We start from the raw sequence: 22,101 nt of genomic DNA, 5'->3' as shown, positions 1-22,101 counted from the left end.
CTTTCACAACAATTCTGGCAAGGGTAGTAAACAGGTAGAATACATAATACTTCGGTCAAATTAGACCAAAAAATAAGAGCTAGCTAAAGCTACCTAAATTCACCAAGCTCATCTGTAAGATTGTCTAAAATATGGTTAAAAAAATTTAATATTCCAATCTTTCCCCTTTATGCAATAAATATTTGTTCAATGTCAAAGGTCAAAAAATGTTTTCGCGATTTTTAGCAAAACGGTAAATTTTATCATAAAACTAGCGGGCGCCCGCGACTTCGTCCGCGTGAAAGTCGATGTCAACTTTCTAAAACTACCCCTACCCTAGCCTCACCCTATCCATACCCTACCCCTTCCCTACCCTTACCCCTACCCCAAGCATTTTTTCGACAGTGCAATATACCCCTACTACCCTACCCCTACCCTACCCTACCCTACCCCTACCTTTTCCTGAATTTTCTTGGCTAAAAACCTCACGGAGCCCGAGACCTTTCCAACGAATGCAAAACCGTAGAAATCGGTTCGTGTGTTCTGGAGTTATAGCGTCAGGAAGGAAAACCCGACTTATTTTTATATCATAAAATAATTCATGCAAAAATTGTAGATAATATAATTATCTACAAAAATTGTACCATTACTTTTAGCCAGCGTTTTAGAGATATAATGATTAAAAAGTAAAAGTATTTACAAGTAAAAAGTTTTAAAAACTGTAATCCGATTATGGAAAAAAACACTAAACGGTTTAAAAAAAATTAATTCCTCTTAAAGTTGAAGTCGGTTAAGTATAGTCTATGTTATAGCCGGGTAGGTATATAATAAATCTATTATCAATTTTTATATACCTACTCTAGTATACATAATCTCCTACGGAAAATCGTTAAATTGTAAAAGAGCTAACGGTGCAGAACATTTATACCAATTCATTAACACCATAGATAAAGTGAACCTAACAGTATAATGTCATTAAATAATTGACTACCGATATTCAACCATAATTAAACGTTGCGATCAACCTGGCTAGTTATTTTTTTAAACATTTCAATTAAAACCGGGGCTAATTAAAGACCTAGGCGTCCTATTAGATGGCCAAATCAACCTATGGCTGTAACATACTGGTATATAACAAAGGTTGAGCACTATAACCAATTACAAGTAATATACCGCTTGTATGCTATCTCTTCTACCTACGTAGTTACGTTCTGTGCCATTACACGCAGATGTGGATAGAACTTTATAGTTAGTAACAAGCGTGGGTACTGTTTGCGCAAGTTTAAATTGGCTTTTGTACTACTCCACAACTTGCACATAATTAACAACTGTCAAAAATGCTAGTGTCTCTTACTTCTAACCACTGGTTTTAGATAGTCTTAGGCGTAAATTTCACCCTACTAATATTCATTCATAGGGGGCAAGGGGAGAACGGTAATAACATCTAAACCAGCCCAACTGTCAGCCTCACCTGCACGCGGTGCCCCCTGCTAGACAACGGACGAGGCCCTGGCGACCGACCAACGGCGGTATAACCGTACATACCTTACCGGACTTCTGGTAAGAGGAAGCAAGCAGCGGCTTTGAGATTCAAATCATCTCAAAAATGTCTGGTGCAGAAGGCAACGGGAAACCACTGCACTATTTTCCCTAGTCGTCAGTATGGAAAAGTCTCAGAGAGTGGACCGGGATCGCGAGCGCCGCACAATTATTTCAAGAGTTCAAGAAACTGACTGCCAACCTTCGCTAGTCGGAGAGGCACCTTAAGAAGAAGAAGAATATTCATCATCATCATCATATCAGCCGATGGACGTCTACTGCAGGATAAGCACCATTTGTAGGGACTTCCAAACATCACGATCGAGCCGTCTGCATCCAGAAAATCCCTGCGACTCGCTTGATGTCGTCAGTCTATCTGGAGAGGATACTGGGCTTTCTATGTATGCGCTATTTCCGGGATGCCTTTCCAGCACTTTCGGACCCCAACATCCATCGGGACTCTTTGAACGATGTGCCCCGCCCATTGCCACTTCAGCTTCGCCACGTTGAGCTATGACGATGACATTGGTTCTTCTGCGGATCTCCTCATTTCTGATTCGATCATGCAGATTCGATACTCCGAGAATAGCTCGTTTCTTCGCCCGCTGTGTGACTCTGAGCCTTCTTATGCGGCCCATAGTTAGCTGCCAAGTCTCGGAACCATTGCCATCACTAGCAACACGCACTATCGAAGAACATTGTCTTCAACCGTTTCGCGTTTGGAATCCTCGTAACTTTAATTTTAAATTTTCGTCTATTATTACCACCATTAGATTAAATAAATTAAATTTTGACTTATACCTGATCTTTCAAAAGTGCTTGTAAATCAAGTCTAATTGAAATAAAAGAATTTTGAATTTGAATTTGAATTCAGGCACTTAATATCGTAAGATTTTTATTGTAACTGACCTGTTTAGACATAAGTAGAAAACCATTGCCTTTAGTAATGTTATAAAAAAATATTTAATCTCGCCAGGAACTGACCTACATTGCTCTCACTTGCGTCTTAATTAGTAAAATTATTATGTCCGTCTGATTATTAAGCCCTCGGGATTTTCAAGCCATAATTAACTTGAAACTTGCAATTTAATTGCTTCTGCAAAATAATTTGTATCTCGTTGAATGCATGATATGCAGAAAAAACTGAAATAAGAATTAAATTAACATTAATTATTTATGTCATTGTAGAGGGGAAGTTTTTTGACGGCCTCCGTGGCGCATTGGTATGCGCGGTGGATTTAATGACGGTGGTCCTGGGTTCGATCCCCGGCTGGGCCGATTGAGGTTTTCTTAATTGGTCCAGGTCTAACTGGTGGGAGGCTTCGGCCGTGGCTAGTTACCACACTACCGAAAAAGACGTACCGTCAAGCGATTTAGCGTTCCGGTACGATGTCGTGTAGAAACCGAGTGGATTTTCATCCTCCTCCTTACAAGTTAGCCCTCTTCCATCTTAGATTACATCATCACTTACCATAAGGTGAGATTGTAGTCAGTAACATACAGCCGATGTAGATCATAGTACCTTGTGTATATATATACAGGAAGATTTTTTTTTAGTACAGATATTTTTATATTTAGTACATAAACAAAATTTAATGATCACGTATTTTTTCTTTTTTTTAACTCAAAAATAACAAAGCTATCGTTAACTAAAGTTATTTAATTTTCAATAGAATTTGAGGGTCACCCTATCGCCGTACAAGGTAAAAGTTAACTACAAAATCAGCTGTGTTTATTTTATTTTCGTTTGATACCTATCTATCTATCTATTGTTTTTTTTATAATTAAAGGACGCCAGGTGCCGCCAGCTGTTTGTTTGATAATAATGTGTCCATTATTTTGTTATTTTTGAGTCATAAATTGAAAAAAAATTATTACATAAAATGTCACGAATTATTTGTAGATTTATGTTCTACTAGCGGACGCCCGCGACTTCGTCCGCGTGAAAGTCGTTGTAAACTTTCAACTACCCTATCCTATCCTAACCTAACCTACCTCTACCCTACCCCTATCCTACCCTACCGCTACCACTACCCTACCCCTACCCTACCCTACCCCATACCCTATCCCTACCCTACCCTTCACCTACCCTATCCCTACTCTACCCCTACCCTACACTACCCCTACCCCTACCCTACACTACCCCTACCCTACCCCTACCCTACCCCTACCCTACCCCTACCCTACCCCTACCCGACCCCTACCCTACCGCTACCCTACCCCTACCCTACACTACCCCTACCCTACCCATTAAGGTTGCACTTCTTTATTTATCCGCCTCTTTATTCCTCCCGCCGCGATTCGCGTCGAGCGCGGCGACTGTTACACAAAAATAATCCATATAGCATGAATCAGTATTTACGCGCGATGGCTTGGCGTATTTCATGTATAACTTTGGTGTTTCTTTACCGATTTATATGATTTTTTTTATTGAATAGGTAATAATGTTAACTTTTTTATTTAGGAATGAGTGATGAGTGTTATAAACATAAGAGTAGACAAATATAATTAGAAAGCTTCGAACTGCTAAGCTACCGGGAGTTACACGTGTTATTGTGAGTCAACCATAAAAGATAGACATATATATGCTGTACTGTTTTTTTTAATAATTTTAAGGAGAACATTTCCGTCATACATGATTTCTATGTAGCCTTAACCGTTAAGGCTGTACCCGCGACGGAAGCTTAAAAAATGAAGTAACTTCTCCCGTTTTCCCGTTTTCTCTTCACTGCTCTGCTCCTATTGATCGTAGCGTGATGAAAAGTATACTTTAACCTGCCCAGGAGTATGAAGAATAATTGTACCAAGTTTCGTTAAAATCCGTCGAGTAGTTTTTGTTTCTATAACGAACATACAGACAAACAAACAGACAGACAGACAGACAAAAATTTTACTGATTGCATTTTTGGCATCAGTATCGATCACTAATCACCCCCTGATAGTTATTTTGGAAATATATTTCATGTACAGAATTGACCTCTCTACAGATTTATTATAAGTATAGATTAATGATACAGAACCACGAAAACAAATATTCGCACTAAATACCGAATCACCCTGTATATAAGTTGGTTAAAAACGTTAAGCCATCTGCTAGACAGAGTAACTTAATGATAAACAAAATAATCGTAAACAAGCACGCATTTTGTCTTAAAGCTTAACATCAGAACAACAATCTACGCGCACATTAAAACAGCAAATCCAGAAGTCGAAGCAATAACATTTACTCGGAAAACTCGTTATTCTAATCTTTATGATAACATTGCAGACTTTCCGAGAAAATAATAATTACCTAAATTACTTTCCAGAGGGCCTGAATACTAACCAACCACAGGAAACACAAAATAATAAAGTTAATATCTACTTTATTTCCAAAATCTATGTACGAATAAAATTAAATGGATTTCTCTCTGTCCTTACGGCGTCTTTGGCAACGATATTTTATACTATGGACATGTTACATTTAGCTACTTGGTGAATTTAGCTACTCCACTGCTACACAAGCACAATTTTGTGTTTACTTACTGTATATATTTATGTATAACACAAGTGGCATGTCGATTCTCTTTCTACGATCGCTAACGCTACGAAAACTAAAAAGATGAAAAGTCTTTGGTTTTGTGGTAACTCCGGCCTATGCCTCCCACCAGACCAGACCTGAGCCAATTTAGAAAATATAAAATCCTATACTGAACCCAGCTGGAAATCAAACCCATGACCTCAGGTGTCCACAGCACTACCGACTGCGCTATAGAGGTCGTGAATGTACAGGAAGAAATTTTTTTTAGTACGGATATTTTTATATTTTGTACATAAACAAAATTTAATGAACACGTATTTTTTCTTTTTTTTTTTAACTCAAAAATAACAAAGTTATCGTTAGCTAAAGTTATTTACGTTTAAACAGAATTTGAGGGTCACCCTATCGCTGTACTAGGTAATAGTAGGCAACTACAAAATCAGCTGGTAGGTAGGTTAGCGAGCGCCCGCGCCGAGGGCCGTTGACCTTTGTGCGTTTATTTTATTTTTGTTTGATACCTATTATTTTTATAATAATTAAAGGTCGTCACTTTTGAGCAGAGTACCGATATTCCTTTCATACTTTATTGGGCTTAGGACCATCAATAATGCCTGAAGTGCATGCGTAATAATAATAATAAAAACTAGGAACTTTCGATTGAAATAATGAAATGCTGATGATTATTATTACGCAAGCTTTTGCATTAAAGGCGTATTTAAAAAATTGTAATCAGCATATTTACATTAATCAATGATATCTACTTACTAAGTTTGTTTTTGTTAATTTGAAAATTTTAATCACTATATTTTAACAATTGTTCGAAATGAAGTCCATTCCTTTCAAGGCACAACCGAGCACGTTTTAATAAAATTTTCATTTAGTTTATTTAAAACACTTGTTCCTCACATTAGGTACTGCGGGGTTCAGGATTCCTTGGGCTCGTGGCCTAGGAACACTCACTCGTACATTGTGCAAGCTGCACGAAGGCGTTCATTGCTGAGCAAATACACTCGCTCCATTTCGTAATAGTCGCGATTTGAAAATCCCGACATAGTAAATGCGCAAGCGACGGCAGATTGTCTGTCACTGGTCGCCCATCGGCAATTCGGTGGGCGTCTTCAGGGATTTTTCGATCCGCTCACCTCTGCCACCCCCGTCAGTCGAAGCCGAAGCGATATGCCTACGGCCGGTATTTCTTTGTCGGCGTCTTACAAAGTGCCGCCAGCATTTGCGCAGTTTGTTTGGTAATGTGTCCATTATTTTGTTATTTCTGAGACATAAATTGATAAAAAAAAAATTACATAAAATGTATCGAACTGTTTGTAGATTTATGTTCTATTAATGATACTGAACCACGAAAAAAAATATCGGTACTAAAGTCCGAATCACCCTGTATATGTATGTTCAATATAGCTTCTCAAACAAATAACTGGTTGATTGGAGTAAACTACTGGAGCTAGTTTCTGGGCCTGCAGCCATGGGACTCGTCGATTTTCTTTCTACCATCGCAAACGCTTCAAAAATTAAAAAAAAATATATGGGAATGTTACCGACAGGTCATGTGGTCAAGTTAACGATCGGATTTGTCATTCTTATACATTTTTTCTAGTTTTCGAAGCGTTAGCGTTTGTAGAAAGAGAATCGACGTGCTACATGGCTACGAGCCCTTATACTAGCATCACTATAGCAGATTAAGTTCTACTACTTCATGAGAAAGAAAGAAAGCTGAAGGTATGTTTCGTTTAATACATGCAGGGTTACAAGCAGGGTTATTATGTAACATATTACCATTCAAGTAATCAGTTACTACATAGTTTTTCATCGTATTTTCGGTTTAACAATCTTAAAACATTGTGTTTTCGACGAAATTACCAATTACCGTCATTTCACGTAAAGTAACATTAGTATAGTAGTAGTAGCAGGAGGTACTAACGTTATTTTAACGAAAAACTGGTATTTACGTAATTTAGTTGAAATAATCATGTTAGATGATCGTATAAACAAAAAACTTTACCACTTAATGTAAAATTGTGCAGTTAATGTTATATCGTTGAAAACACAACGTTAGATAATTGCAAACACAAAAATACGATGAAAAACGATAGTGTGACTGATTACTTGAATGGTACACCGAGTCACATGATAACCCTGTTGAACATTATACTTCGCAATGGTATAACTGACAAAACCGCAGTGTCAATCAATACTTTTGGATAATTGATGAACTGACTGGCATGCAACTAGTAGCGCAAGACTGGCGCCAGCAACGATATGATCCGTGCCTATAAAATAACCGGGAAAAGTGATCCGAAATTTACTCGACAGAGAGCACACATGCACAATTTTGTATTTACTTGCATTACATATTTATGTATGTATAATTTTTACACATCCTGAACACACAAACTGTTGAACTGTGTGCGTGGCGGCACCTGAACTGGGTCCTAACTGAAAATCAGTGCTGCATACTTTTTTTTATTGAAAGTATGCGGCAAAATGCTGAGTTGGGGCCTTTTTCTAGGTTGTGCCACATATTACAGGACATTCTTTAGTGCTCCACTGTTTGAGTGGACGTTAAGCCATAATGTTATAATTTAGATTTAATGTGATATGTGGCATTACTTAAAAATAAAGATCTTTCTTCTTCTTCTTCTTTCACAATTCGACATTGTAGGCAATATTTAGGTATTATTTGTTTTTATAACTTTCGTTGTACACGTTTTGTTACAATCATTATCAAAACATATTAGGCTCACTCCTGAGCTCGAGTCTCCTCTCAGAATCGTATATCCTCCCAATAGTCCACCACACTCTCGCCCAATGCGGATTAGTAGACTTCACATACGTAGAGAATTAAGAAAATTCTCTAGTATGCAGGTTTCCTCACGAATTTTTTCCTTCACTTCCTTCGTTTGAGACCTTGATATTTAATTTTTTAAAATGCACACAAATGAAAAGTTGGAGGTTTGGACCCACATCCTCCGAAATCGGAGGCAAAGGTCATATCCTGGGCTAACACGTATCCAATGCGACTAAATAAAATTAAGACAATTAATAAATATCACACAATTTGCAAAAGTTTTCTTTTTTCAACTTTCCATCTTACCCTCCCATAAGTGCCATATTCAAATTTCACCTATTCACGAACATCTCTGCGTTTGAATTTCTACTAGATTGGTCCGGTACATTCGGGGAAAACAAACAAACATTAAAATGTGCGCGAGTGATATTATAAGGGTTACGTTTTTGTACTACGTACGTTCGGAAAAAATAACTTTTGTTCGCCTCAGTTTCGACGCGCTAGTGACATGTCTAATGGTAAAAATCTTTGAACGCTAGTGATGCGAACTTGCAACGTCTGTTACGCAGCTATCTCTCTCCCTCCCTCTCCCTGTCTCTCTTTAATCTGAGCTAAATACGTTCTAGTATGAAAAGATAATTGCAAGTTATCGCACGGTGAACAACTTGCAATTGATAATGAACGCACCGATCGATACTGCCATCTGATATAGCCGCGAATATTTTATTAAATCAATTTTATGGCTTTTACATCCATTCGAGGCCGTAAAAATGTAATTGTAAGGCACAGGCAGGATCGTAACAATAACGTGATAGGATATAAAATTTTATTGGCTGGAATTTATTTATTTTGACGCTTCACTTTAATTAGATGATTTGCTATTTATTTACAGTACAGTACAGATTAGATGCTAAAATTACGTAAAATTTTATACGCTTTTTTATAACTAGTGAACTGCCGCGACGATGTCCGCTTGATTTTCAGGTTTGTGAAAAAATGTGTAAAAAGTGTGTGTTGCTCAATAATCTACTCTAGTTCGTAGTAAATGTCGCATTAAAATCAATTCTGGCGTTTTAAAGATTACCTCGGACAAACAGACAGACAGACAGACAGACAAAAAAATTAAAATAGCTTGTTTGGGTTTTTATTTTTTTGTCATGTAAATAAAAACTATAAGCATATAGTAAACTATAGTTATTTTAAAATCACTGACTAATACCTACTTCAATTATAAATATACCTTCCTCTAACCTACCTCCAACCTACCTCTACCCTACCCCTACCCTACCCATACCCTACCCCTACCATACCCCTACCCATTGTAGTCAGACATACTCTCTTACATTATTTTATTATATATTTTTTTTATTTTATATTATATACTATCTTACATCCCTCTCATTCTGAGAGGAGACTCGAGCTCAGCAGTGAGCTGAATATGGGTTGATAACGACGACGACTTTCTTACACTTACTATATTAGTATAGACACTTGACTAGCAGTTATTAATTAGTAATACAAGTTTCTACCTAATACAGGAGTGAATACAATTAGTACTTAAGTTTAGTACGTACTTTTATTTTAACTTGTAATGCATGATAGAATTCATATTTAAATGCAACATAAAACAATGACTGTTCTACATTATTTTATTAATGATCTGCGTATTTCACTAATTTCACTGTTACGCACTGTATCATAGGATAGGTAATCTCGCCCAACCAAATCATAAATTACAGCCTAAACATAATACGGCATGATCACGTTGCGTTAAATAATTATTGAGAGTAAACAATCACCGTAATCAACCTTATTTTCTCGTTCACAGAGCTCATATTACAACGACAAATGCCACCAACATGACGTATCATAAATAATTCGGATCAAAGGCCATGCTTCATTCATCTTGGCCTAATCTCAGTGATATGGGTACCACTAAGACGTTTTCACAAAAAATCATATTGTAAGCCACGTATAGACCTAAAATGTATGAACCGTTTCACATGCAGGCTATTCAGTCGAAGCTAAATAGGAAACCAATGATGAAACACACATTTTAGGATATCTTAGTTCAAACCTCGCATTAATTAATTATCATCATCATCATTATCAACCCATATTCGGCTCACTGCTGAGCTCGAGTCTCCTATCAGAATGAGAGGGGTTAGGCTATTAGTCCACCACGCTGGCCCAATGCGGATTGGCAGACTTCACACACGCAGAGAATTGAGAAAATTCTTTGGTATGCAGGTTTCGTCACAATGTTTTTCCCTCATGGTTTAAGAAACGTGATATTTAATATCTTAAAATGCACACAACTGAAAAGTTGGAGGTGCCCTGGTGTAAGACATGCCCCGAGCCGGATTCAAACCCACATCCTCCGTAATCGGAGGCAGAGGTCATATCCACTGGGCACAATTAATGTAGAGCCGTGATAGGCTCTACATTAATTGTAACGATGTTAAACTGAATTTTAACAAGGTAATCATCCTTCCTTCCTGTTAGTTACGAGGCTATAAAATCTAGCTTTGACCATTTTATGGGACTTAATTGTTTCCTCATAGTTTGGTTGGTATTTTCAAAAAGTTGAAATGTCTTGACTTGACTTGATTTCTCTAAAATTTTATGACGTATGCAACCATATAGAAACGTGTATGCATTATGAAAGACACCTTTACTTGTGAAACCAGCTTTTGAGGGATTTGTTTATTCGACCCTTAAAACCATTCGACTATAATAAAACTACGAATACGTGGAACAATGCAGAAAGTTAGCTGCTCAATTTACAAGTAAGTAGATAGAAGAAAGAAGAAAAAAAGAAAAAGAGGCAGACCAATTAGTAGATGGAAAGACGATCTGATTGCCTTTGAAGGGACATACTGGACCCGATCAGCAATGGAAAGGACACAATGGAAGAGGAAGGGGGAGGCCTTTGCCCAGCAGTGGGATGAAGTTTAACTGTAATAAATTTAACTGTAATAAATATTATGTAATTTAGATTGTAAAGGCTTAAATAAATAAAAGATAGAAGAAGCGATCTGGTAAATCGGATGGTTGTGGGATACCCAAACGATTCATACATGAAAATGAAATAATAAAATATTTAAGGTAAGATCGTGTTTACAAAACGTATATGGTACCAAAGTATAAATACCAAAAATATCAGAATACGATTGGTATTCTGAAAACCACCCTATACGTTTACCACCCTATATACGTTTCACAATTAGATACAGAGTCGATAGAATGCACAAAGAGAATATTACTCAAAAGGGTTTCATTTGTTTTTATTTACCGACTTCAAAAAAGGAGGAGGTTCTCAATACGACGCGTATGTTTTTTTTGACATGACACAGTGATGCAATAACTCAAGCCGTTTAAATTATGAAGTTAAATTACGATTTTCAGACAGTTCTTTCCCATGGTTCTTTCAGAAACGGCTTTAATTAATACGTCACTGGCTTGGCACCGCCTTCAAATGATCAGAAGGTAGGTCATTTGATGTTATTTTTCGCTTTTTAGTTTATTTTTGTGATTTTGAAGTCGGTTGATTTTTTTTGGTAATAATTTTTTTATGTTCTGATTACGTATTATCATTAGGTAGGTTCATTAATTACCTTAGCGTCACCGGGATCTTAGGCGAGCGCTGAAGCTGCTAAAGTGGCGCCAAGGGTGAGAATCAAATCTCGTCTTAAGAAAGTGTTAGGGTGGAGGTGTAGGGTTAGTGGCTCATTACGTGGTTTACTGATTGCAAATCCAGCAGAACAAGTGTCTGCGCCTCGCCACGGGAGCTCCGAGGTACGTCAGAAACGACCCGTACCCCGCCCCGTGTTATACGGGTCGGAGAAGACCCGACCGTCTTAGGGTTAGTGGCTAAGTTTACTGGCACCATCGTAATCGTGATGTACTACTCACGTCTACTAAGCAATCACAAAGCATCTCGTCAACGTACTTTTCAAGTTCTTAAACTATATAACGTGCACGCTAGTAGTCGTTCGGTATCCCTTTGTTTAAGTGTTTTAAGGTTTTGTTAACTCTGCGGTATCCATTGTACGTGTAGTTAGGGCTTGTGGCAAACTTCAAGAGCTTCACAACAGTCTGCCCAAACAAGGCTCATGTAAGTAGATTAAACAATAAAACTACTTACAAAAGGAAGTCCTGTTCCCAGCTCGGAGTCGGGCCCTTCACTGTCACCGTCGTCGACTTGACATTTTGTAGTTTGAGTGTCACGTATGTGTTGAATTGATGAGCTGCAAACAAAAATTAACTCTATGATTACACAGTAAAGTACAATTTTCCTTAATCCTATATTCATATCTGTTGGTGTATGAAGGCAACAAAAGGTAGAAATTAAATTCCTCAGCTACTAAAATGTTAAAATATGAATGTTTTTTACACTCAAACTAGCAGGCGCCCATGACTTTGTCCGTTTTTAGCGGACGTCTACTAACTGTTAACTACCTCCCTGCTAAATTTCAACTTTGTACGTCAAGTGGTTATCAAGATTTTTATGAGTAACTTTTCACATTAAATATATTCCACATTATACATAATATACATACCTACTGATACTTAAATAAGAAAAGTAGTACTGCAAACTTTAGTCACATTTAAGTCTATTCAAAAATTTACTCCATGGCCGATTTCCAACAGTAATTAATTAAACGTGTCTGAATTTTGAATAAAGCTGCAATTAATTAACCACATTAAAAAGGAAGCGAAAGCTATTTGCGCCATGTTATTTACTGGGAAACAGATAAATTGCAGTTTATGTTTCTTACTCACGATGCAGTCTAAGATTGAAGCGGGCTAACTTGGAAGATGTACAAGTTTATTCCACCCATCATCATCATCATATCAGCCGATGGACGTCCACTGTAGGACGTAGGCCTTTTGTAGGGACTTCTAAACATCACGATACAGAGCCACCTGCATCCAGCGAAACCCTGCGACTTGCTTAATGTCGTCAGTCCACCTGGTCGGGTCGACCAACACAGCATACTAGGGCGGGGTCGCCATTCTAGCACTTCGGGACCCCAACGTCCATCGACTCTTCGAACTATGTGCCGCGCCCCAATGGGCGGGGCACATAGTTGCGAAAACTGAAGTGTCAATACACTTCAGTTTTCGCAACTCGTTCAGCTATGTTTGGTTCTTCTGCGGATCTCCTCGTTTCTAATTTGACCACGCAGATAAAGAGATACTCCAAACATTTCTCGTTCCATCGTTCGCCGTGTTACTCTGAGCTTTCTTATGAGGCCCATAGTTAGCGGAAAAGTCTCGGAACCATAGGTCATCACTGTCAACAAGCACTGTTCAAAGACTGAACACACTGTCTTCAGACACTGAGGACAAAAGTTTTTGAAATTTCGGACGATAAGATGTGGTGAAGTTTCCCGAATACAGCCTAGCCGAGTTGGATTCGGCGGTTCTCCTCTTTCTCGAAATTGGACCTACCCAACTAGATCATATGTCCTAGGTTTTGCATGTATTCGTCTACAATTTGCAGTGCAGCGTTCTCAACTACTACTATTTTTCTTATACCTGACGGTTTCTACTTAGCATCATACCGAAACGCTAAATCACTTGGCGGTACGTCTTTGCCCATAGGGTAATATCTAGCCACGACAGAAGCCTACCCCCAGATCAGTACGGCTATTCTCTAACGATGTTTTGTATCGTTAGAGAAGTGGAGAATCGTAACTCGAGTTTCGAATTTAACGCTATCTTTCTCATTTTATAGTATCGTGTTAAACAGAGAGAGATAGAGGTGAATTCGAAACTCGCACTTGCGAGTTAAAAAAATATCGTTCCAGAATAGCCGCTAAAAAATAGGCTAAAATATCTTAATTTAATGAAATGTTTAGTAAAACATGGTCTTACCTTGTATACCCACGTAGCGCGCCTTTTTTACTGCAAAAAGAAATAAAAACATTTAATAGCATTCATAAAATACAACAAACAATAGAAAAATATTATTTACAAATTTAAACAGTTGTTTTAAGGTTCCGGACTTTAAAAGGAAAATACGGAATTATCGTTTTGCCGTCCGTCTCTCTATAAAAGCCCCTTAACCTAGGAAACGCGTGGAGATATCAATCATAAATATAAATCATAATTATTCAAGGATCTCTACAGTCTCTTAATGCTGTGAAAGAAACAAAATTCTAAAACAAAAAATACAGTAGCTTATACCGCAAAAAACGTATATTTTGACACTCTTAAATTCTGAAAACTATAAGTTTATGTTTATAGCTATATAAAAATATAGTCTTTATTTATCATCGAGAAGGAAGAAAATATGTAGCTACAAAGTGCTGAAACCTCTGTGGGCAAATCTGACTCCGGTTTTAATACTCGTAGTAGAAGATCCGTATTAGAAACGACATTCACCCATTTGTTTAATGGATGAATAGTGTTTCAAATTTAGTACGTTAAAAATATATTTCGAGTAGGTTACCTTAAAAACTCTGGGTCAAACTATTATTAATGACAGTAAATAATGGTTTGGCCAGGAAATATTTAGGCAACGGACCCGCAGCATATTTTAACGTACTAAATCTATACTAATATTATAAAGCTGAAGGGTCTGTTTGTTTGAACGCGCTTATCTCCAAAAACTTCTAGTCCAATTTGAGAAATTCTTTCAGTGTTAGACAGTCCATTTATCAAGGAAGGTTATAAGCTATACATTATCCCCATATTCTTACGAGAACGGGAACCACGCGGGTGAAACCGCGCGGCGTCAGCTAGTTTGATATAAAATACTTTTCATCCTTTAAACCGATGGGTGAGGGCCTTTTTAATTAGAAAGCTTTTCGGAATAAATACAATTCGATCGTCAATCATTCCATTGACGACATGGACCGATGGATTTAGTAACATTCCTTTATGTTTGTCTCAAACTGAGACACTCTTACGATTTTCTTATGCTAATGTACAATTTAAATACATCAAGATAAAGAGCAAGATAAAGAACTTATTTTAGATATATTTATATTTACATATTCATATCTCTGAAAGCGTCTATCTTTCGTCTTGAATAAAATTCACCATTCAAAAGCAAAAGCTTATTTTTGTTACTATGTATACATTTTGTTATTGATGTCTACAAAATAAGAGCATATGAGTATGCTAATGTACAAACAATGTATGAATGAATATTTCAACGTAGGAGGGCGATATAGATATACATATATTACTAGAGGCATATATGAATGAAACTACTCTTTAAACTTGTTACGAGGCTAAGCTTAAATTTCTCCCCATAAAATGTAAAATTGGTCTACTTTTGAAGTTAGAAATAGCTGACAAAGTTTGTTGGTGTCTGTTTTATAATTAACATAAAAAAAAAACTATTGAAATACATTTTTAAAATATTATTAATTTAGAATACTAATCCGATTTAATAAAATGTATAATTAATTTTGTTGATGATATTATTATACTTTATATATATATATATATTGTGTGCATTTTAAGAAATTAAATATCACGTGTTTCAATCGCTGAAGGAAAACATCGTGAGGAAACCTGCATACCAGAGAATTATCTTAATTCTCTGCTTGTGTGAAGTCTGTCAATCCGCATTGGGCCAGCGTGGTGGACTACTGGCCTTACCTCTCTCTTTCTGAGAGGAAACTCGAGCTCAGCAGTGAGCCGATTATGGGTTGATGACGACGAATAAAGACCAAAATAGTGAATAGGTCATCTGACCGGATAAAATCTCTCAAAGATGCTAATACAATTATACAAAAAATTCTAAGTTTAATATCCATTCATTACTTTGCTTATAAAATTACGTGTTACTTGTAAAATGTGGTTGCGTGCTACACGTAACAGAACTAGAATAACTTAGATCGATATAAGTTGTAGCTTGAAGCCAAAAACCTAAAATAATGTCACAAGTTATTAATTTTAAACTACTTAACCTAACCATTACATTTTCGATGGCGTTAAAGATATGTGTTTATCTGGTTCTGAAACAAAAATTATAAAGTATTTTCAAATCAAATCAAAAATATTGCGAGCTACAGACCATCAGTTTTTACAATAGGGATGATGACAGTTTTTAAAATGTATATAAATTAGGAGTATGCTAATAGTAAAGCAATTTTGTAAAAGTAACAGGGTATCTGCGATCATTACTTTCGGAGCTACAAGGATTTAAAGGGTCAGATTTGCGGCGTGGCCGCGGAACCCTGAAAAACGCCCCATACAAAATGGTACGCACTAGGGACGTCGTAGGTACATATTAATCGTTAGATTTGTATACATAACATATATATAACATATTGATTAAAAATTATATAAGAGTTATATCTTTTAAATGTATAATAAATAAAATAAATTAGTCGGAAAGTCGTTTTTCTTAATCACAATTTTTTGTTTTATATGCTAAGTATAAGTATTTACTACATTTTTACCTTATTACCATCGTAGGTAACAAAACTAACTTGTTTACTTTATGGGACAAAGCAAATAAACGTATAAAACGTCAGGGGTATTTTTTCAGAACATCGTGAGACTGAAATTTCATAAGGCAGTAAAAAAGTTAGCCAAAATACAGTATTTAATCAGTGTCATCTCGTAACGCCCCAAAATAAAGTTCAATTTATCAAATACCCGGCTTTTTATCTTCCTGACCTCGCGAAAGTTAAAAGGGTGCCCCCATGGTAAAAAAGTCGTTTTGCAGTCTCAAAATAACAACGTAAAGTTTGTATTTTTGAGGAACTTTTTATCCCAAGTAATCCAAATAGGTACTTCTGAAACTGCAGCAGAATCTCGACATGCTTTAAAATGAGACTAGTTTTTAGGGTACCGTTCTCCAAATAGATTTAACAGAACCATTATAGCATCACTTTGCTGTCCATCTGCCCGTCTACGTCTGTCGGGACTCTTTGGCTCTGTAACGCGTGGAATCATTAAGTTTGTACTCAGATCTAACGGCCCTTTGAAGCTGTGTAATATCAAACTTAATTTTTTTTTTATTCTTTACAAGTTAGCCCTTGACTACAATCTCACCTGATGCTAAATGATGATGCAATCTAAGATGGAATCGGGCTAACTTGTTAGGAGGAGGATGAAATTCACACCTCTTTCGGTTTCTACACGACGTCGTACCGGAACGCTAAATCGCTTGGCGATACGTCTTTGTCGGTAGGGTGGTAACTAGCCACGGCCAAAACCTTCCACCAGCCAGATCTGGACCAATTAAGAAAACCTCAATCGGTCCAGCCGGGAATCGAACCCAGGACCTCCGACTTGTAAGTCCACTGCGTATACCACTGCGCCATGGAGGCCGTCAAACAATTCTGTGTGAATTCCTATAGTTTGGCAAATTCGTTCATAACACTCCAGATAGTACGCGCGGGCCGGGGGGCGTGTAGCGATGAATGAAAAACCCGCGATTGGTGCACCTCACTTCCCCGATTACACACCCGCGTCACCCGCATATCATGGGAGTGTCGTCATCGAACTTGCCAAGCTATAACGTGCTTTGTTGCACGGGGGTGTGATACCACTAACATCCCAACACCGGGCTGAGAATGCATCCGGAATGAATATTTCTTAGAACAAAGAAATAGTAAAATACTCAGAATACAAAGAAACACTGTATTTTGTGTATTTTTGTATTCTGAGCTAAAACAGTATTTTATAATCAAACCCTAGACTAGACGCCGGGAACTCGTGATCCGAAGCAACATTGGCTACAAAAAACAAACATATACAAAAAACTACGCATTGATTTGCAAAACTCTAGAAAATCGTACTGGATCACAGATCCAGGAAAATGAGAAGGTAAGTAATCCATAATATTTTACGACTTTGTTGTTTGTCGAGTAACCTAACCTAGATTTGAAATACAAATATATTTGCGACATTTGTAGCACAAACGTCGAACTCAGAAATAACGGTCGTGGCCTGTAAAATAAATATCTTAGAGGAAAAGGCCTAGCCTTCTTTTAAAAGGGATACAAATAAAACCGATAGTTTTATAACCAGCTAACATTCGTCCTAAATCCCTATAGGCTTAGATTTTTTTTTATTTTAATTTGAATATTTGCTCTTTTATAAGATTTGTCGAAGACCTGCCAAGCAAATAAATAAGTTTCTTTCGCAAAAAGTAAATTTTTAATCCATTTGTAAGTATATATTATAGAATAACTTTTCTAATCCATCTGTAAGTATTCGTATATCCGTATTTTTAAATAAAATATATAATCAGAGTTGGATTATATTTTTTTTTTGCTCAAATGCTTATTTTTCAGAGAAAGGTATCGATAACGTATCTACATGAAAAAAAATATTCTATTTTTTTTTTGACACCCTATGCTATTAATAACTACCATGGTCGCAATTTTTTTTAATATTTGTAATTTTTTTGGCTCAATAATTTGAATAGTACCGCTATCCAACACAATCGTTAAAAACTCGAGAATGCCTGTAGTTTTTCTGTTTTAGTACAAAAAAATATGATGATGTTTTGATGAGTACTTTGACACATGAGTTTTTAAAGTGTTTTATACTAAATAATCAAGCTTTTTAAAATTTTGCCTGTCTGTCTGTTTGTCTGGGCTAATCTCTGGAACGCCTGAACCGATTTAAATGGTACATTCACTGGACGATAGAGGAGATTATTGAACAACATGTAGGCTACATTTTATTCCGAAAAAATATATGGTTCCCGCGAGATTTGTTTTTTTTTTTCTCTGTTGTAAAGTACCAATCTGGTTCTTCATAAAATTACGATATAGCCTACTTATGTGACTAATTAGTGATTAACCTTTAACCCAAACTTACAATATATTATTATTATACTAAGATAATGTTCAATAACTTAATCTTAGTCTTTCACTAACTATTACGTCTTTAGGTCACTTTGTTCACGTGATTTCCCATGTAACACTTAACACTACACTATCAATCTTTGTGATTTGTGCGAGATTTGTGAAAACAATATTTCACGGGTACGAAGTTGCGGGCGTCCACTAGTATTAAATAAAACCACGTCCATTTTCGAACGAAAACGACAATTTTTCTATTAAGGTTACGTAAATTATTTTCAATTCGAAACGATCTCTGCCTGAAACCTAAATATATCTCGTCCAAATTAATTATTCAGGAACCCGTAGGTTCAAACGAAAGGCGCTTGGAGGCCATTGGATCAGCTTCCACCTTCACACAGGAAATAAAACTATAAGAAATTGTAATTGTTATCAATTGTAAATTATAATACTGTATGACTTTTTCAAAAGAGCAACTGTTGAGTTTCTTGCCGGTATCTTCTCAGCAGAACCTGCCTTCCGAACCGGTGGTAGAATCTTTACAAATAGTCAACTGACGTGTCAAAAGTGCTTGTAAACTGAGCCTACTTGAAATAAATGAATTTTGATTTGATTTGATTTGAAGGAAAAAAATATTTATTATTCATAAAAAACAAAGGAAAATAATATGAAAAGGTTTGTAAATGTGAACATTTGAAGACGTTATCCGGCCATCTTTGACTAAGCTCGTATACTAACAACAATACTATTATGGGATCGCTTCTACACCATTTACATAATCTATCTGAAACAGGCTTACACGTTTGGGATTTATCCGAGGGAGTGGCCAATCGAGAGCCTTTGTCTATTTATAATCCCCTAACTATTTTATTTATAACAACTTGATATGAGTTATTAATTTACTGCGAATATAATGGCACTCACTTTATAAATCGGGCGATCGTTTATTAATAACTAGCTGACCTGGCAAACGTTACTCTGCCATGTAAACATTCATATAATATATAATAATACTAAGAACACTATGTTGAACACTATTGGAATGTTGAGTCAACTATTATTGATCCGATAGTCGTTTCAATCAATTAATAAAATAGGAATAAAATAACACAAGCTGTAATGATTAAACTGTATTCCAAATAACTTATTACTCCTTCTTAAACAAATTGTTACTTTAGTAGATGGTTAATACATTAATTAAGTTTACTTAACACCACTTAACATGTCATCATCCTTTTTCATAGACCACAATCCAACCAAACCTCAGAATAAAACCATAATCATTAATAAACAGTACAGATTAAAATATTTATCTAGAAGAAGGAGTTTTTATATGTTGTCTTATGTATTTATAATTATTTAAATAATTAAAAATCTAACACAATGGTCTTATAGCAAAAAGCTTCGACCAACATCTCAAGAAGCTTTCGCTAAATTGTTGGTTCAAGGGTCGGATACAGAAGGCAGTTATTCTTGAGACGACGCGTGAGGAGGTTCCTCACTCTGGAACCCTGACCACCGGTTGCTTGGGTACTCAAATGTCGCGCAGCGGGGGGGGGTTGAATTATTATTTATAAATTTTTAATAGTGTTATTTTGTATTTTATCAACATTGTTAAAAATTTAAAAAAAAAAGATAAATAAATAACTAAGAAAACGAACGAATAACTAAGAGAACGAAAGTAAACTGGCAGTGCCAAAAATTTTCTCCGAATCATTTCACCGCGGCTAGTTCCCTCGACTGGTGGTGCTGGCTCATTTTTTGCGCAAAGCATCAGCCTGGTTATCCAGCGTGGAAATGCAGCCAGTATTCTTCCCACCATTCCACCTGTAGGCTTATATGTATAGTCATTAAGATAAGTTAGCTTAAGTTCCATATTAGGTATATTCTTTCTCAGTAAAAAACACGATAACAAACTAGTGGGACTAGGAGTGTGAAAAGACCTCCTGTTCCTACCTCCCAAATATACAAAAACTCATTAAAATCGAACTAGCCAAACGTTTGCAATCACAGACACTGTGACGCGATAATTTTATATCTTAGATATGCCTACCTACGGTACGAGTATTTTAAATCAACCTGTGGCAAAACTTGTTGATATTATTTTTCAACGCATTGACCACAATCTACACTTACTATTAGGTGAGATCGTGGTCAACCGTGAGTCTATTACACATATAAAAAAGTGAAACCTTTAGCTTTGAATAAGTTGTCAATTATACGAGATCCAATATAAATTCAATACGAAAGGACTACCTACACAAAATTAGGGGTGTTTATGTGTTGAATAAACAATGAAAGGCTGTACGTGGAGGCTCGGCTGCCGTCTCCCACTCACCAATTTTCAATAATAACGCCAAATTCGTAGCACTTTGTGACGTAATGTACTACGTGCCTGGAGATTGCCTTTAAAATAATTTAATCTAGAACATTCGAATGAACTTAAATATTTGTCAGACATGTGGCGTTTTCGAGGCTTTTGATTAGGGTTAGCACTAGTCCTGTTACAGTAACAAGATTTTGGAGATTAGACCTACCACTCCAAAGTGAGTTAATGGGATAAATACACTTCACTTTCGAATGTAGGTATGTAATGCATGCTCAATATGAAACGGGATGCATGAGTATGTTGAAAACAGGTGGCTCAATACGTATTTAGAAGTCCTTAAAAAAGTAAGTAATATCTAAAATTGGACGGCTATCGACTGGTGATGAAGCCGCTACTAATTAACATTTTGTACCGTCGGACTCCTTAAAACACTAAAACACTGCACTTAAAAGCCAGGCGAGACTTACGAGTGGCAGTAATCGTAAACATATTGCCTTCGTAAGCCACAACAACAGAGTCCTCAATCACAGAATAGGAAAAGGCAAACGAAGATCGTGATTGCTTTCAAACAATGGTTCAGAATTACACAGCGGGCGATAGAACGAGCTATGTTAGGAGTATCTCTGCGTGATCAAAGTCACCCACATAGCTCTACGAGTCACGAAGCTAAAGTGGCAATGGGCGATACACATAGTTCGAAGAGCCGATTGACGTTGGGGTCCCAAGGATTGGCGACCAGGCACTAAAAAGCGCAGTGTTGGTCTATCCCCCACCAGGTGGACTGACGACGCCAAGCGAGTCGCAGGGATTCGCTGGATGCAGTCGGCTCAGAGGCCTTAGTCAAGTGGTACGTCGATTTTCTTTCTAAAAACCTTCGAAAATTAAAAAAATGTATGGGAATGACATTCACTATGGACAGGTCACGTAATCAAGTTGTCGATCAGATCTGTCATTCCAATACATTTTGTTGGTTGGCTTGGCTATAGGCCCAGGGTCGTGATGTTTGGAAGTCCTTAGAAAAGGCCCATGTCCTGCAGTGGACATCCATCGGTTGATATAATGATATCGGCTGGTGATGAGGCCGCTAATAATCAATACTTTCGTACTATTGGACTCCTTAAGACATTCGAAACACCAAATTTAAAGA

The 22,101-nt window shown here is 36.8% G+C and overlaps 1 protein-coding gene across 1 annotated transcript in view; it reads right to left on the bottom strand.

Annotated features, from left to right (window-relative positions):
- LOC112046768 (protein unc-13 homolog B) overlaps nucleotides 1–22,101 on the bottom strand; it is a 463,016-nt gene that overhangs the window by 386,648 nt on the left and 54,267 nt on the right. Inside the window, exons 2-3 of the mRNA XM_052886522.1 lie at nucleotides 13,722–13,751; nucleotides 11,986–12,088 (exon numbers count right to left, since the gene is read on the bottom strand). Of these exons, the coding sequence (XP_052742482.1) occupies nucleotides 11,986–12,088; nucleotides 13,722–13,751 (133 nt within the window). The remainder of the gene's footprint in view (nucleotides 1–11,985; nucleotides 12,089–13,721; nucleotides 13,752–22,101) is intronic.

The sequence above is a fragment of the Bicyclus anynana genome, chromosome 17, assembly GCF_947172395.1.
Source record: "Bicyclus anynana chromosome 17, ilBicAnyn1.1, whole genome shotgun sequence".
NCBI classification, from domain to species: Eukaryota; Metazoa; Arthropoda; class Insecta; order Lepidoptera; family Nymphalidae; genus Bicyclus; species Bicyclus anynana.
This window is presented reverse-complemented; position numbering and strand designations above follow the sequence as displayed.